The 16,863-nt window shown below is 39.4% G+C and overlaps 1 protein-coding gene across 3 annotated transcripts in view; it reads left to right on the forward strand.

Annotated features, from left to right (window-relative positions):
* MCCC2 (methylcrotonyl-CoA carboxylase subunit 2) overlaps positions 1 to 16,863 on the forward strand; it is a 96,833-nt gene that overhangs the window by 21,464 nt on the left and 58,506 nt on the right. For all 3 annotated transcript variants that reach the window (XM_058309965.2, XM_004465628.4, XM_023590892.3), the window contains exons 3-6: positions 575 to 659; positions 1,913 to 2,014; positions 9,757 to 9,884; positions 11,259 to 11,371. In XM_058309965.2, coding sequence (XP_058165948.1) covers positions 575 to 659; positions 1,913 to 2,014; positions 9,757 to 9,884; positions 11,259 to 11,371 — 428 coding nt within the window. The remainder of the gene's footprint in view (positions 1 to 574; positions 660 to 1,912; positions 2,015 to 9,756; positions 9,885 to 11,258; positions 11,372 to 16,863) is intronic.

Below are 16,863 nucleotides of genomic sequence, written 5' to 3' on the forward strand. Positions count from 1 at the left end.
CCTAATCCCCCTCCCCCATTGTCTGCTCTCTCTGTCCATTTGCTGTGTGTTCTTCTGTGCTTGCATTCTTGTTAGCGGCACTGAGAATCTGTGTCTCTTTTTGTTGCATCATCTTATTGCATCAGCTCTGTGTGTGCAGTGCCACTCCTGGGCAGGCTGTGCTTTTTTTTGCGTGGGGCATCTCTCCTCGTGGGGCGCACTCCTTGTGCATGGGGCTCCCCTATGTGGTGGACAGCCCTGCGTGGCAGGGCACTCCTTGTGTGCGGGCCAGCTCACCACACAGGCCAGGAGGCGCTGGGTTTGAACCCTGAACCTCCCATATGGTAGGCGGACACTCTATCAGTTGAGCCACATCCGCTTTCCTAGATTGATTTTTTAAAATGTCTGTTTTTTATTTCAGAAAATTAGCAGTTGGTAAGTTGACCGAATGATATGAAAAATTAGTTTCTCACAGGATAGGTTGAGTTTTTTCAAAAGCCACCATATTTTGGACTAAGCATTGTGTTTCTCTGTCACTAAATTAAATGGGGACCTTATATCCTGTAAATCTAATGGAATGATGTTTTTTTCATAGGTGGTGGTGAGAGAGCCCGGGCACTTCACATATCAAGAGGAAAACTGTTACCCAGAGAAAGAATTGACAATCTAATAGACCCAGGGTTGGTACATACTCCAGTACTAACTCGGAGTATTCTTTTCCATGGCACTTTATTAGATCATTTTATATATAAATGATTTTGAATTCTGGTTCTTATTGTAATAATTGAAAAAAATATTTTAAATTTTGAAAGTATTATCACACTATAGGATTATAACACCTCGTGCATGTCCTTCTGGACTAGTCTATGTATATATGTATCAGACAGCTACCTATATGTTTTTTTTAAAAAAGGAATCCTGCTAGATGTGTTTGGGAAACCCCCCTCTCCTTATTCCCCCCACTTAATGTGTCTAGAATGTTTTGTTTTTTTTTAGATGTATTTTATTTATTTCTCTCCCCTTCCCCCCTGTTGTCTGCTCTCTGTGTCCATTCGCTGTGTATTCTTCTGCATTTGCTTGTATTATCAGGTGGCACTGGGAAACTGCATCTCTTTTTTGTTGTGTCATTTTGCTGTGTCAGCGCTCCATGTGTGCGGCACCACTCCTGGGTGGGCTGCTCTTTTTTCATGCGGGGCAGCTCTCCTTGTGGGGTGCACTCCTTGTGTATGGAGCACCCCTATGCGGGGGCGCCCTGCATGGCATGGGACTCCTTGCGCATGGCAACACTGTGCATGGCCCGCTCACCACACTGGTCAGGTGGCCCTGGGGATCGAACCCTGGACCCTCCATATGGTAGATGGATGCTCTATCAGTTGAGCCATGTCCGCTTTCCTGTCTTGAATGTTTAACTGAGTGGCAGGTGGAGTAGTGTAGTGGTGAGTAGCCTGACTGCTAGGATTAAAATGCCAGCTCTGCTGCTGACTAGTTGTGTGATCTTAGAGAGTTCCTTAATCTTTGTGTGTCTCAGTTTCCTCATCAATATATCAGGATTGTAATAGGGTCCACCTTGGGGTAGTTCTGAGAAGTAAATGAGTTAATGTTTCTAAGCTCTTAGAAGAGTGCCTGGCACATGGGAAGCACAATCTAAGAGTTTAGCTGCTGTACTCTTTATTAATAAACACATTTCTACAACATCTTTTAAAATAAATACCTAGTGTTCTGCTGTGTAGATATACCATATACATCCCCAAAATATTAAAACTGGATTTTTTTTTAGATATTCTTTGTAGAATTTGTTTACAATATGCATATTTGAAACAACCCTCCATTAAAGAAAAAAAAAACTTACCTCTTCCATGTGTAACTAGAACATTATCTAAATATAATTTTTTTCTATGACGTTAATTCAAGCAATATCCTTTCTTCCTTGTAGGTCTCCGTTTCTGGAATTTTCCCAGTTTGCAGGGTACCAGCTGTATGGTAATGAGGAGGTTCCTGCAGGTGGCATTATTACAGGCATTGGAAGGGTTTCGGGGTGAGTGCCCATTCTACGCACACTCGGCAGTGTGGGGTGGGAAGAAGCCCGACAAGTCGCAAGCATCAGGCACTCACTTATGTGCAAGTTTTATGCTATTTATGTTATTTAAGACTGGTGTCAGGCTTGTATTAGACTTGTATTGGAGTCATCTGTAGAGCTTTAAAGACAGAAATTAAAGGGTGCTGGGGGTGCTGGGGAACTACAGGGAAAGTCTTTGGGCTCCAGTACAGACTAATGTATTTAATCAAAATCTCTGGATATGGGCTTTGCATGCATATTCAAAGGCTCCACAGGCACCTTTTTTTTTTTTTTTTTAACTATGGTAACTTGCACAACATAAAATTTTCTGTTTTGACCACATTCAAGCATACAATTCATAGCCTTAATTATATTCACAATGTGATGCTATCATTGCTACCATCCTTTATCAAAACTTTTTTATTCTGCCAAACAGAAGCTCTGCACTTATTAAGCAATAACTCCCCATTCCCTGATCCCCTTTCCTCTGCTCCCTTTTCCCAGGAATCTGTAATTTATTTTCCGTTTTTATGATATATTCTAGTGATTTCATAAAAGTGAAAGCATACAATATCTTTCCTTTTGTGTTTATGTCATTCAACATGTTGTCTTCAGGTTCATCTATGTTGTTGCATGTATCAGAACTTCATTCTTTTTTATGGCTGAATAGTATTCCATTATATGTATATACCCCTTTTGTTTATCCATTCATCCATTGATGGCCATTTGGTTGTTGTGAATAGTGCTGTTATAAGCATTGGTGTACAAATATCACTGAGTCCCTGTTTTCAATTCTTCTGGGTATGTATTCAGAAGCGGGAATCCCGAGTCATATGATAATTCTGTACTAAACTGTCTGAGGAACTGCCAAACTGTTTTCTACAGTGGCTGTACTATTTGACATTCCCACCAACTATATACCATGGTTCTTTTTTCTTCATATCCTTATCAGCGGTTGGTATTTTCCGTTTTTAAAATAATTACCACCTCTGTGGTGTGAAATGGTATCTCATTGTAGTTTTTTTTTTTTTAAGATTTATTATTTATTCCCCCCCACCCAGTTGTCTGCTCTCTGTGTCCAATTTGCTGTGTGTTCTTCTGTGACTGCTTCTATCCTTATCAGCGGCACCAGGAATCTGTGTTGCTTTTTGTTGCATCATCTTGTTGTGTCAGCTCTCGTGTGTGCGGCTTCATTCCTGGGCAGGCTGCACTTTCTTTCGTGCTGGGCTGCTCTCCTTATGGGGCGCACTCCTTGTGCGTGGGGCTCCGTTACGCAGGGGACACCCCTGCATGGCATGGCACTCCTTGTGTGCATCAGCACTGAGCACGGGCAGCTCCACACGGGTCAAGGAGGCCCAGGGTTTGAACTGCGGACCTCCCATGTGGTAGGCATCCACTCTATCCATTGGGCCAAGTCTGCTTCCCTCTTATTGTAGTTTTGATTTACATTTCTGTAATAGCTAATGATGATGAACATCTTTTCTTGTGATTGTTGCTATTTTTTAATCTTCTTTGGAGAAGTGTGTTTCCCAGTATTTGTCCATTTTTGAAATTGGGCTTTTTGCTATTTCCTTGTTGAGTGTAGGAGTTCTTGATATATATGTCCAATGTAATTGGATATTAAGCCCTTAACATATATATAGTTTCCAAATATATTCTCACATTCTGTAGGTTGTCTTCACTTGCTAATATCCTTTGAAGTGCAAAAGTTTTAAATTTTCATGATGTGCAATTTATCTATTTTATTTTTGTTGCTTGTGCCTTTTTTTTTTTTTTAAAGGATTTATTTATTTCTCTCCCCCCACTCCCCTGTTGTCTGCTTTTTATGTCTCTTCACTGTGTGTTCTGTGTCTGCTTGTCTTCTCATTGGCGGCTCTGGGAACCGATACTGGGACCTTCCAGAGTGGGAGAGAGGTGACCATTCTTTTGTGCCACCTCAGCTCCCTGTTCTGCTATGTCTCTTATTGTCTCTCCTCTGTGTCTCTTATTGCATCATCTTGCCCTGCCAGCTCTCTGTGTCAGCTGGCACTCCTGTGTGGAGCGGCACTCCTGCGTGGGGTGGCATTTCCGCAGGGGGCGGCAGTTGCACATGGGCTGGCGTTCCACATGGGCCAGCTCGCTGCGCAGGCCAGCTTACCTTCACCAGGAGGCCCTGGGCATCGAACCCTGGACCTTCTATGTGGTAAACAGAGCCCAACTGCTTGAGCCACATCCCTTTCCCTGTTGCTTGTGCTTTTGATATAAAGTTTAAGAATCCATTGCCTAACAAAAGGTCCTGAAGATATTCCCCTATGTCTTCTTCTAGGAGTTTTGTAGTTTTAGTTCTTATGTTTAGGTCATTGATCTATTTTGAGTTAATTTTTTTATATGGTATGAGGTAGGGTCCACCTTCATTCTTTTATTTTTTTGTAATTGTACTTTTTTTTTTAAGCAGTAGTTACCTTTGTTATAATTGATGAAAGATTACTAAAATAGCTATTAACTGTGTCCATAGTTTACATTAGGTATAATATTCTATGTGCTTAGTAGCTGCAGTGGAGGGGGGCTCCTGAGGGGGTAGACTTGGAGACTTTGCACTTTGCTGAACCATCAGTTTAGACTGTGATTAGAAAGGCCTGTTTTTTTGCTCACTTCTGAAGTTGGGCTCTGGGGTTTGCTCCACTTGAACAACATGGATTAAGGAGAGAAGTAATTCTGTAAGTAAAAGGAGTTTTGTTGTCAGAATAATGCATGCTGGACAAGCATAACTAACTGATGTCCCGAACAGTAGTTTTGTGGACTAATTTTGTTTCCTATTCTGTAATAATTCTGTGACATTTTAATAGAGAAGGAAAAGTGTCAGTGACACTTATCCAAGTTCATGTAATTAACAGATGACAGAGCTAGAATTTCAGTCTAGCATTGTCTGACTTCTCAGCCTGGCCTATTTCCATTTATCAGAACTACGTGAGCTTTTTTCGGTGATACCTAGTGGCAGAGAAGTGTGGGGTTATGGCCCAGTAGCCTGGCACAAGCCTAGATTTCTTGATGTCTAGTCTGTGTCATCTAAAAGTCATTGAAAATTTGTATTTCACTTTATAAAATGTTAATTTTAATGTGGAAGATGTTTCCTATGATCTGGTCAATAAAATTGATGCTCCAGAGAGAGAAGCCTGTTTGTCTGGTGTTGAGCCCTCTAGTCACATATCCTGATATGAGGAGCACAATGCTCACTAACCCAAGCTGCAAGTTTAGTGTTCTTCTCCACTTTGTTTTCCACAGGAATTCAGTGAGTTATTTTAGAGTTTCCAGAGAATATAAAATGAGATTAAAAAATCATCATAAATATAAAAAGTTAAATTTTGTAAAGAACTCATGGTTGTCATCTGGTCTCAAGACTTCCAGGCAGTAGTATTACAAAGTTTTCCTTGTCAGGCATCTTCACTCACCATACTGCTCTTTTTTGTGTAACTTGTGGACCCTTATACCTAACAAACTGATTTTGATGAGAAAGGGCCCTATTGATAACTCCTTATAACTTTCATATGTTTAAATGTGCTGTTTTAAAATTTATGTCTGTGGTTAACAATATAAGACTATATTTTAAACTTTTTACTTTTATAGAAAAGAATATGCAACAACTTTGAAGAACTTTTGAAAATATAAAAAATAAGTATCACTACTCTTGACTGGCCAGTTTTTAGCTTTGCAAATTACCTTCCTACAAAGAAACTTTCAAGGTTTATTATGAGGGTTTCCCTCATCATTAAGACTTGGAATTTTAAAAAAAATCTTGTTAGGACTTTCATTCAGAATAGCAGTATGAAATACACCTTAGGTCGTTAGTTTTTTACTATTTCTCTAGGATTGATGACTCTTTAAAAAGGAAGTGCAAATTTGTAAACTGTTAAAAGTGATTATTTTGTATCATATAAATGAATATGAGAACTGTGATAAAAGCTCATTTTTATAACGTGAGGTTTGCTACTAATGAATGTCATTCAGTTGTATATGCTAGAAATTGAAGGTCATAATGGAGTATCTTAGAATAAGATGTAATTGGCCTGTATTTATTTATTTATTTTTTAAAAATTTTATTCATTTTGTAAAAATATTACATTAAAAAAATATGAGGTCCCATTCAACCTCACCACCCCCACCCCACCACTCTCCCCCCAGTAACACTCACTCCCATCATCATGACACATCCATTGCATTTGGTAAGTACATCTCTGGGCACCTCTGCACCTCATGGTCAATGGTCCACATCATAGCCCATACTCTCCCACGTTCCATCCAGTGGGCCCTGGGAGGATTTACAATGTCTGGTGATTGCCCCTGAAGCACCATCCAGGGCAACTCCAAGTCCCAAAAACGCCTCCACATTTCATTTCTTCCTGCCATTCCCTATCCCCATCAGCCACCATGTCCACTTTTCCCACTCCAATGCCACCTTTTCTCTGTGAACCTTGGATTGGTTATGTCCGTTGCACCTCTATGTCACGAGGAGGCTCAGATTCCACTTGGATACTGGATGCAATCCTCCTGCTTTCAGTTGTAGGCACTCTAGGCTCCATGGTGTGGTGGTTGTCCTTCTTCAACTCCATCTTAGCTGAGTGGGGTGAGTCCAATAAATCAGAGTGTAGGAGCCGAAGTCTGTTGAGGCTCAGGGCCTGGCTATCCTATTGTCAGTCCAGAGATTCAAATCCCCTAAATATATCTTAAATCCCAACACCAACTACAATTCCAGTAAAGTAGCATGAAAGTCTTGTGAAAAGAGATCCCATCTGAGTCCAGTTTCATCACGCAGAAACACCAGCTCCAAAGAAGGGCCATCTGCCATGGCAGTGAACCCCATCTGCCATGATCATAGAACCCGTGGGTCTCTTTAGCCCTCAAAGGAACCAATACCTGGGGTTGTATCTACTTTATCTGTCTCTTAGACTCTGCTCAGTTGTGCATAAGGGCAATCCTTCTGACAACCTCCAGACTCTTTTTGAGAGACTCGTAGCCATATAAACTCATTTCTCCTTTCCATTTCCCCCTTACATTAGGTCAAACAGCATTTTAAAGTCCTGTTATTATATGTAGACAGGGATATTCTGCTGATCCGCATTGAACCTTTAATTCAAGGTCATTTTCTAGTTGCATCTTCATCTGGTATTTGGTAGTGATCCCTCGGTGCCAGGGAGGCTCATCCCCGGGTGTCATGTCCCACACTGGGGGGAAGGCATTGCATTTACATGCTGAGTTTGGCTTCGAGACTGGCCACATTTGAGTAACATGAAGGCTGTCAGGAGGAAATTCCTAGGCACAGTGCTACTCTAGGCCTTGTTCTTATTTCAGGCATATAGGCTCACAAGCATAGTCATTAGTATCATGGTCTCACTGTTGGACCCTCAGTAATTGGCCTTTAACTTTTTAAATTTTTTAATATCGTTATTACATGTTAGTCTGTTAACACAAAATAACAACTACAATACCAATAAATCTACTTTAGTCAGTGGTTACACTCCCCCCCTTATTTTTTGATCATTTCTCAGTCTTGTGGGATTTGGGACTAGGCTACTCTACTTCAGTCTGAGAAGGGATGTAAATATTATGGGGCAGAGGAATGGAATTATTTTGCTTGTATTCCTTTTGGGGTAAGGCTGGCCCATCATCATCATTTTGTTAGTTGTCCTGGGCAGGCCCAAAGAATTGGAGAGTAGGAGTTGGCCACCTCTCTGCTGAGTTTCAGCACTGACATAGAAACAATCTGAAGGCTTAAAGTTCTGAGAAATATACTTAACAAGTAAATTAAAAATTATTGGTTCAAATGAAGGAAGTTGAGAAATCATGATTAGGGCATTTGTAAATGAGTATAGCTATATTATATTGGGGAAATAGCGTTTCATATATTCCCAGATAGAGCCCACTGAAGGGTTGTTGATTTCGTGTGGTATGTGGCTTGCCTATGGTGTCTGGATGTCCTTAGGGCCTTCAGGAGCACTTTTCTTTGTGGCTTCATTTACTGCAGCATTTTGTGGAGTCTGACTGAGAGCTGACTAAACCTCCCTAATGACCTCCTGACTCCCTTGTAGCCATGAAAACACTTTTTTAAAATGAGGTACAGGGAATGAACCGATGGGAAGCAGGTGCTCATCCACTGAGCTACATCTACTCCCCTGAAAACTCTTTTATTTACTGATTCCCTCTTTTTATTAAGGTCTTTCTTCAAATGCTTCACTGATTAATGCTTGGTAATAATCCCTTGGTGCCAGGGAGGCTCATCCCTGGGATCAAGTCCCATGTTGGGGGGAAGGTAGTGAGTTTATTTGCTGTGTTTGGCTTAGGGAGAGGCCACATTTGAGTAACAAGGAGGTTTTCAGAAGGCAGCTCTGTTTTGTTTTTAGGTACTAGGCCCAGGATTGAACCTGGGACCTTGTATGTTGGAAGTAGATGCTCAACCACTGAGCCACTTCGGCTCCCAGGAGGCAACTCTTAGGCATAATTAAAATTAGGCTTAGTTTCATTATTTCAGGACTAAAGGTCATAAGATCATTAAGATCAAGATCAAAGTCTTGGCTTATTAGCCTATTTTCCTTTATTAGGCAGGGCTTAAATGTTCCAGAGCCTCTGGCCATCTCATTTGAAAAAGTAGTTGGACTTCCCCAGGAAGGAAGTTTAACATTTTGTTAACTACTGTGCAGGCCTTTATCCAGAAAACATACCTATGGCAACAAGGCTACATTTATATACCATAGAAGTATGTAGCTATATAAATTTCAAGCTGTTTAAAAGGCTCTGTCTCTCTAGACACCGGACCATGTGAAACAGTATAACTTACAGCGAAATTTGTTTTTTTTCTATGACTTATAACATTTTTCTAATAATAAAATATGCAACATTTCCAAACTTCCCTTATTTTTGTCATTTATCATTGGTGTGGTACCTCTGTTACATTTGATGTAAGAATATTAAAATGTTACTGTTAACTATGGTCTGTATTTTGCTTTAGGTGTATTTTCTCCCCATACACCGCCTTAATATCAACACCATGTACTAGATATTTTAGATCCTGAAAGAACATTCTTATATTTATATTATTAATCTTTGCCCCCATAGGGTTCACTGTGTTACACAATGCCATGTTTTATCCTCTTGCTTTCCTTGGAGTAACATATACAACCCAAAACCTCTCCCTTCAACCACACTCACAGACATAATAGCCTCAGTGCTGCTATTTACACTCACAAGACCATACTACTATCACCTCTCTCCACAATCAGCCAATTTTTAATTTTTTTTAAATTTATTTTTTTTAAATACCAGGGCTGAGGATTGAATTTGGGGCCTTGTAAATGGGAACCTGGTACTCAACTACTGAGCTACGTCACCTCCCCTGAGCTGGTTTTTTCATTTGTGTGCTTGTTGCTGGTTTTTTTGTTTTTTTTTAGGAGGCACCACGAACTAAACCTGGTACCTCCCATGTGGGAAGCAGGTGCTCAACCACTCGAGCCACATCCATTCCCATATCAACCTAATTTTAAATTCTGCACAGATTAAGCATCAGTTCCCTATCCTTTACCCCTATTCTATCTCCTGGTAACCTATCTTCTATATTCTACTTTGGTGAGTTTGCTTATAATGAGTTCATATTAGTGAGATCATGTAGTATTTGTCCTTCTTTGCCTGGCTTATCTCACTGGCCTTTAGTAAATTCTCAATATTCTCCTTCCAATGAAATTTCTGCCTTTCAGAGTGGAATGTATGATTGTTGCCAATGATGCCACTGTCAAAGGAGGTACCTACTACCCGGTCACTGTGAAAAAACATATACGTGCACAAGAGATTGCGCTGCAAAACAGGCTTACATGCATCTACTTGGGTAAGTCTCAAGAGTTGTAAAATAAGCTATTTAGCTGGCAAAATTACTACGTAGAAGGTTATCTGTGAAGTAGTATCAAAGGGTGTTTTAAAAAACTTTTTGCTTCTCCCTTGATTACAAAGGACATGCATGTTCATGGCTGAAAATTCTCGGGACTGGGGAGAGTAAACAAAAATTTCCCATAATCTCACTTAGGAATAACTCTTGATAATATTTTGGTGTATGCCAGTTTATCTTTCTCTTGACATGCTTGGATTTTCTTCTTCTATAGTAACGGGTTCAAACTTTGAAAAAATAATAACTAATATTTATGGATCTCTTGAGTGCCACGTGTACTGTATTAAATGATTCTATAAATTGAGGAGATATAATTTAAAGTAAATATAATTTGAAATGAAAGTAAATTTATATTTGAAATTGAAATACTCTTAAATTTAAGGGCATTTCACAAAGAACCTATGTGCAAGAGAGTTTAAAATGGGCATTTCTTGGATATTAGTTTAGGTAAAACCCCACATATATTGTCCATCTATGCAGGTATTTGAATAGGTACCTGGTTGACTCACAGTATGAACTTCTTTTCACATACAGAAAACAGCAAATGAGGCCCTAATATTTGCAGGTACTTGCCAAACACTCTAAGGGACACAGTGAAGAGTGTCCCTGTCCTTGTGGAACTTGTGGTGATTTGGAGACCGAATATAAAGTGTGAAATAAATAATGATAAAGACTTGATACTTTCAGGCCATAATAATAGGTATAGGTATAGGATTAGCAAACTTTTTAAAAACCATTTACTGTGTACATCCACAATATGTGGTGAACTAATTTAATGAATAATAAGCATTATTTCATTTCATCCTAACAACAGCTATATGTGACAGCTACTGTTATTATCCTAATTTCAAAGATGCTGAGCTAAGGCATAGAATGGCTGGGAAATACTCCTATAATCACATAGCTATGAAGTAATGAAGCTCTGTTTTGAACCCAGCTGACATTCTTTATCCACTACTTTGTTCTGCAAAAAAAATAGGACCAGAAGGCAATATGTGATAAATTGCCACATGAATTCTATTGTGATTTTTGTATTGGGATAGAAGAGGGAAAACTACTTTTTCAGCTGAACTGGCTAAGAATTTATGGTGTTTGTGGGGCTGTAGTGAGTTCTCAAAGGATGAGGACCATAAATATTTCAAGTGGAATTTTACACAGAGATGGAAATATCTAATAGAAATTCGGAGAACAGTGAGTCAGTTTGGTTTCATTGAGGGACCAGAGAGAGACAAGGCTAGATTATGTGATTACAACGTGAAGCTGTCATTGATAAACATGGAGATACGCTTATTTCTCTCATTTCCCTCGTGTCTTCAGTTGATTCAGGAGGAGCAAACTTACCTCGACAAGCTGACGTATTTCCAGATCGAGATCATTTTGGCCGCATATTTTATCATCAGGCACTTATGTCTTCTAAAAATATTACACAGGTAATTTCTCATTACTGAGAGGTGTTGCTTTCTGTTTCAAATGTGTTTGCTAACCAGATACTCTGGTTGATGTGGGAAAGTCAGAATTTAATTTTTTCACACAGCCAATACCTTAAGGTTGTCTCTGTCAGACCCTTTGGTTAAATATGAAAATACTCCTTATACTGCAATAAAGGTTATTTACCTAAGTAAAAAGAGGTTTTAAAAAGAAAGGGTACTCGGCACTTCCTTTTCTTAGGCTCTAGAGTTTCTTTTCTAGGACTTTGTACAAGGATGCAGTCGAACAAGAAAGTTTGGTTTAGCAAAAGTTAAAGAGCATCATAAATGTCCATTAATTGGAGTTTGAAGAATATAATTTTTAGATATTAAAATGACTAAACTAGAATTGAGTTTATCACCATGAATGAGTCTCAGAAATCATAATGTTGAGTACATATGTAATCAATTATTACTTTATTTAAAAGGTTAAATATGTGAAATAATACCTTATACCTTATATGTTCATGATAAATGTGTACATGGGAATGATTCACTTCAGCTTTAGAACAGTGGTTACCTCTGGGGTAGGAGGGAGGAGAAGAGGGATGAGGTAGGAAGTATATTGGGAGCTTCGTCTATGTTTGAAATATTTTATTCCTTTATAAAAAACACCTGAGTAAATTTAGCCAGATGTCAAGATTTAGTAGAGCTGGGTGAATGGAAGTTTCTTTTCTTATTCTCTAATCTTTTTTGTATGTTTGAAATATTTCATAATACTTGGTGATATTCCTTTGTTTCTATTTTGTTAATTGGATTTCTTAAGTTTGAAATATTTTTAGTAATATTCTAATTAATCTTTATTTGTATTTATCATCTCTTCTTTTTGATTTCTATCAATATGGTAGATATATTTCACTCATATGTAGTGACCTTGCCTATCTCTATGCTTTATTTATCTGGAAAAAAACTTAAGCTTTGCTTACTTAGAGAAGAGGTTCTTGAAGTTTAGTATGCTACTTACCTTATTAAAGTTCTTACTGTGATCCTTTGTTTTGTAGCAGAAATTAGTCCATTTAAATCTGGTATTAAGATTTAGATAGGGGGAAGGGGACTTGGCCCAGTGGTTAGGGCGTCTGACTACCACATGGGAGGTCCACGGTTCAAACCCCGGGCCTCCTTGACCCGTGTGGAGCTGCCCATGCGCAGTCCTGATGCGCGCAAGGAGTGCCCTGCCATGCTGGGGTGTCTCCTGTGTAGGGAGCCCCACGCGCAAGGAGTGCACCCCGTAAGGAGAGCTGCCCAGTGCGGAAGAAAGTGCAGCCTGCCCAAGAATGGCGCTGCACACACAGAGAGCTGACACAACAAGATGATGCAACAAAAAGAAACACAGATTCCCAGTGCCACTGATAAGGATAGAAGCGATCACAAAAGAACATACAGCAAATGGACACAGAGCAGACAACTGGGGGGGAGGGAGAGGAGAGGGAAAAAAAAAGATTTAGATAGGGAAGCAGATTTGGCTCAACTGATAGAGCCTCTGCCTACCACATGGGAGGTCCAGAGGTCAAACCCAGGGCTTCCTCACCCATGTGGTGAGATGGCCCATGTGCAGCTCTGATGCATACAAGGAGTGCCGTGCCACACAGAGATGTCCCCCGTGTAGGGGAGCCCTGTGCGCAAGGAGTGCACCCCATAAGGAGAGCCACCCCGCATGAAAAAAGTGCAGCTTGCCCAGGAGTGGTGCCATATACATGGAGAGCTGAAGCAGCAAGATGAAGCAACAAAAAGACACAGATCCCCAGTGCCACTGACAAGAAAGCAAGCAGACAAAGTAGAATACACAGTGAATGGACACAGAGAGCAGACAATAGGGGGAGGCAGGGAAGGGGAGAAAAAAAAACTTAAAGAAAAAAAGATTTAGATAATCCTGTATTGATGTCCTGTCACCTTGCATGCATATTTGCTCTTTCTATTCATGTAGTTTCTTTAGTGGAAATTATATAAAACAACAAAATTTAAGTATTTATGGAGGATATCTGTGTGTCTGACGCTGCTGGTGAATAAAACTAGGTAGGGTCTCTCTTCTCATGAAACCTGTGACTTAAAGAACTTTACAGTCAGGCTTTTTAAAATTAAAATTGTACATATTTCTTTTAAGTGAGGTGTATGACATAATGTCTTCATCTCACCTATTTTATTTTTGTTACCAAAAAAAAATTTTTTTTTTTTTTTTTTTGAGGTCCTGGAGACCAGAGATTGAACTTGGGACCTTGTATGTGGGAAGCCAGTGCTCAACCACTGAGCCACATCAACTTCCCTGAGCTGGTTTTTTTTTCGTTTTGCTTGTTGCTTGTTGTTTGTTTTTTGTTTTTTTAGGAGGCACCAGAAACTGAACCCAGAACCTCCCATGTGGGAAGCAGGCACTCAACTGCTTGAGCCACATCCGCTTCCTGTTTTCCAAAAATTTTGATATCAAAATATTTCTTTAATGGAGCTTTTCCCCTTTTTATTTATTTATTTTTATTTCCCTTTGATAGGATTCTTAGGGTTTATGTCTGTCCTCCTTTACTCTTATGAATCCTTGGGAATTATAGAAAAATTTCTGATTGTAATTGTATTCTATTCTCCATAGAGTCTATTTCAGTCCTTTCTTTACTATATGAACTCTAAAGCTGACACCTGCACTGACGATGTGTTCATATTGATTTATACTTTGCTGAAAAAGTCAGGCTAAGTGTGGGCATTTATTCCTTTTAAAAACATTGCTACTTACTATGTCAGCCTTCTTTTATCCCGGAAAGAATTGTCTGTCCTCTTTCAAAGGCTAAGCTTGTTATTTATAATCTTCATGCCAACTTTTACTTATTTAAGAGTTTGGATCAGATGGACTGATAAAAGTATTTTTTAATACTATAATTAAAAAGTTCATTAAAATTTTACTGTTTACCAAAAAGAAAATAATTCTCTTCTGTTAAATAAGTCAGTCTCTTGTAACTCCAGTTATGCTATGTATACATTTTGATAGTGAGCACTAACTTGCTTATTCAAGCCCAGTTCCTTTTCTCCCTGCCAAGGTTGTGTTTTTTTTTTTTTAACAAATCAACTTTATTGATACAGATTAATAAAGCATACAACTCATCCAAACTGTATAATTAATGGTACTTGGTATAATCACATAGTTGTGCATTCAATCGTTATTAGACCATTTTCATTATTTCAATAATAATAAACAAAAATAGAGAACCAAAATTTCTTTTTTTTAAAAAAGATTTATTTTTAATTTTATTTCCCTCCCCCCCAGTTGTCTGCTCTCTGTGTCCATTCGCTGTGTGTTCTTCTGTGTCCGCTTCTATTCTTGTCAGCGGCACCAGGAATCTGTGTCTCTTTTTGTTGTGTCATCTTGAACCAAATCTGCTTCCCCAAAATTTCTGAGATGATGAATGTACCATACAGTGATTATACTAAAAGGCATTGATTATACACTTTGTTTTTGTTTTTTAAATAAATTTGTTTTTTTTTTTTTTGATTATATGCTTTGGATAGATCATATGGTATGTGAATATATCTCAATAAAACTGCTTAATAAACAAATAATTTTGCAAAGAATAGCCAGAAATAGCAGTGTAACAGTTTGATATTATTGATGAATTCCAAAAAGAAACATTGGATTATGTTTGTAAACTGGTCTTTTCCTCTGGGTGTATTAGAGTGTCTTGGATTCAGAGGTTTTACTTTTACTTGATTAAATAATGATTAAAGCTTTCTGATTGGGCCACGTCAGCACAGTGTTGACTCCCCACCCCTTGAAGGGTGAGGACTCAAAGGTAAAAGACATGACAAAGGACAGAGTTAGAGTTTTTGTTGTTGGATTTTTGATGCTGGAGTCTTGAGCTGGAGCCCTGGGAAGTAAGCATACAGAGGAGTTTGGTTGTGAGGAAAGAGAAGCAAGCCCTGGGAAGAGAGGAACCCTGACCACAGAGAGAAGCAAGCCCTGGGAAGAAAGGAACCCAGGAAGCCTGAGCCCTGGCAGATATTGGTACATCTTTCTCCAACATGTGGCAAGACTTTGGTGAGGGAAGTAACTTAACCTTTATAGCCTGGTGACTGTAAGCTTCCACCCCAAATAAATACCCTTTATGAAAACCAACCGATTTCTGGTATTTTATATCAGCATCCCTTTGGTTGTCTAATATAAGCAGCTATATACAAAGAGGGGAATCAGATTGAGAGGTGAGGAATTTTCAAGGTTATTTTTTTATTTAATATTCTCAACCTTGTCCATTGCCAATACATTGATCCATTGATTTTTAAGATATATGTCTCTTATTAATCATATTTCTGTTATTTCCTATATCGCAGCTGTGAAGATGTAGACAGGTTCCTGTAGGCCTTCAAGGCTTAAAATGTTCTTTGCTCTCAAGGAGAAAAGATAGTTAAACTGGGTACTTACCTTCGTATTCCCTTCCATGTCACTTTTCCTTCCTTCACACTAGGTTTTAGGGCCCCCTATTTGCCTTTGAAGTGTAATGCGTAGGCATATTAGTGTCTGTGGTCTTTCACTGACTCTCACGTGCTGAGGAAATGCTTTCTGGGGCTTCTCCATATCCATGTTTGATACCATGGTAATCTTGGAGATGTGTTCATTTATCTTCCTAATTGTGATTACCATGTTCCTGGCTTATAATTGTCTTCATAATTAAGAGCTTTGCATTTGTCTTCTCAGGTCTCACATTACAACCAGTCTTTGGTGGTCTAGTTTGCTGTAGATAGATCTTTGCTCGATTAATTCTCTTCCTTGTTTTAGTGTAATCCTTAGTATACCATTACCAAGGTGCTTTTGTTTTTACTAACAGTTTATTCTTTCTGAAGTAGGTAATATTCATCTAGCCAGGTTTCTTTATAGTTCTTTAGGCCTTTCACTTTAAAAAAAATTTGTGTTTCTGCCAGTTTGTTCTTTTTTGAAATATGCTTAAGATTGTTCTTAGGTTCTTCCCTCTCCCCTCCTACCCATCTCTTAGCCCAACTCATTTACTAAGTTGGTTTTCTTTGTTTCAGAACTGGGCTGTTGTTTCAGGGTTCTTAGGAAAGGCACTGTGTACCTAAGTATTTTTTTTTTTTAAAAGATTTATTTATTTATTTATTTAATCCCCCCCCTCCCCCGGTTGTCTGTTCTCTGTGTCTATTTGCTGCGTCTTGTTTCTTTGTCCGCTTCTGTTGTCGTCAGCGGTGGGAAGTGCAGGCGGCGCCATTTCTGGGCAGGCTGCACTTTCTTTCCCGCTGGGCGGCTCTCCTTACGGGGCACACTCCTTGCGCGTGGCGCGGGGGACACTCCTGCGTGGGGCGGCACTCCTTGCGCGCATCAGCACTGCGCATGGGCCAGCTCCACACGGGTCAAGGAGGCCCGGGGTTTGAACCGTGGACCTCCCATGTGGTAGACGGACGCCCTAGCCACTGGGCCAAGTCTGTTTCCCCGTAAGTATTTTCAAACATATTTTAAAATGTTCATGAAGCCC

The sequence above is a fragment of the Dasypus novemcinctus genome, chromosome 2 (genome assembly GCF_030445035.2).
Source record: "Dasypus novemcinctus isolate mDasNov1 chromosome 2, mDasNov1.1.hap2, whole genome shotgun sequence".
Lineage (NCBI taxonomy): Eukaryota > Metazoa > Chordata > Mammalia > Cingulata > Dasypodidae > Dasypus > Dasypus novemcinctus.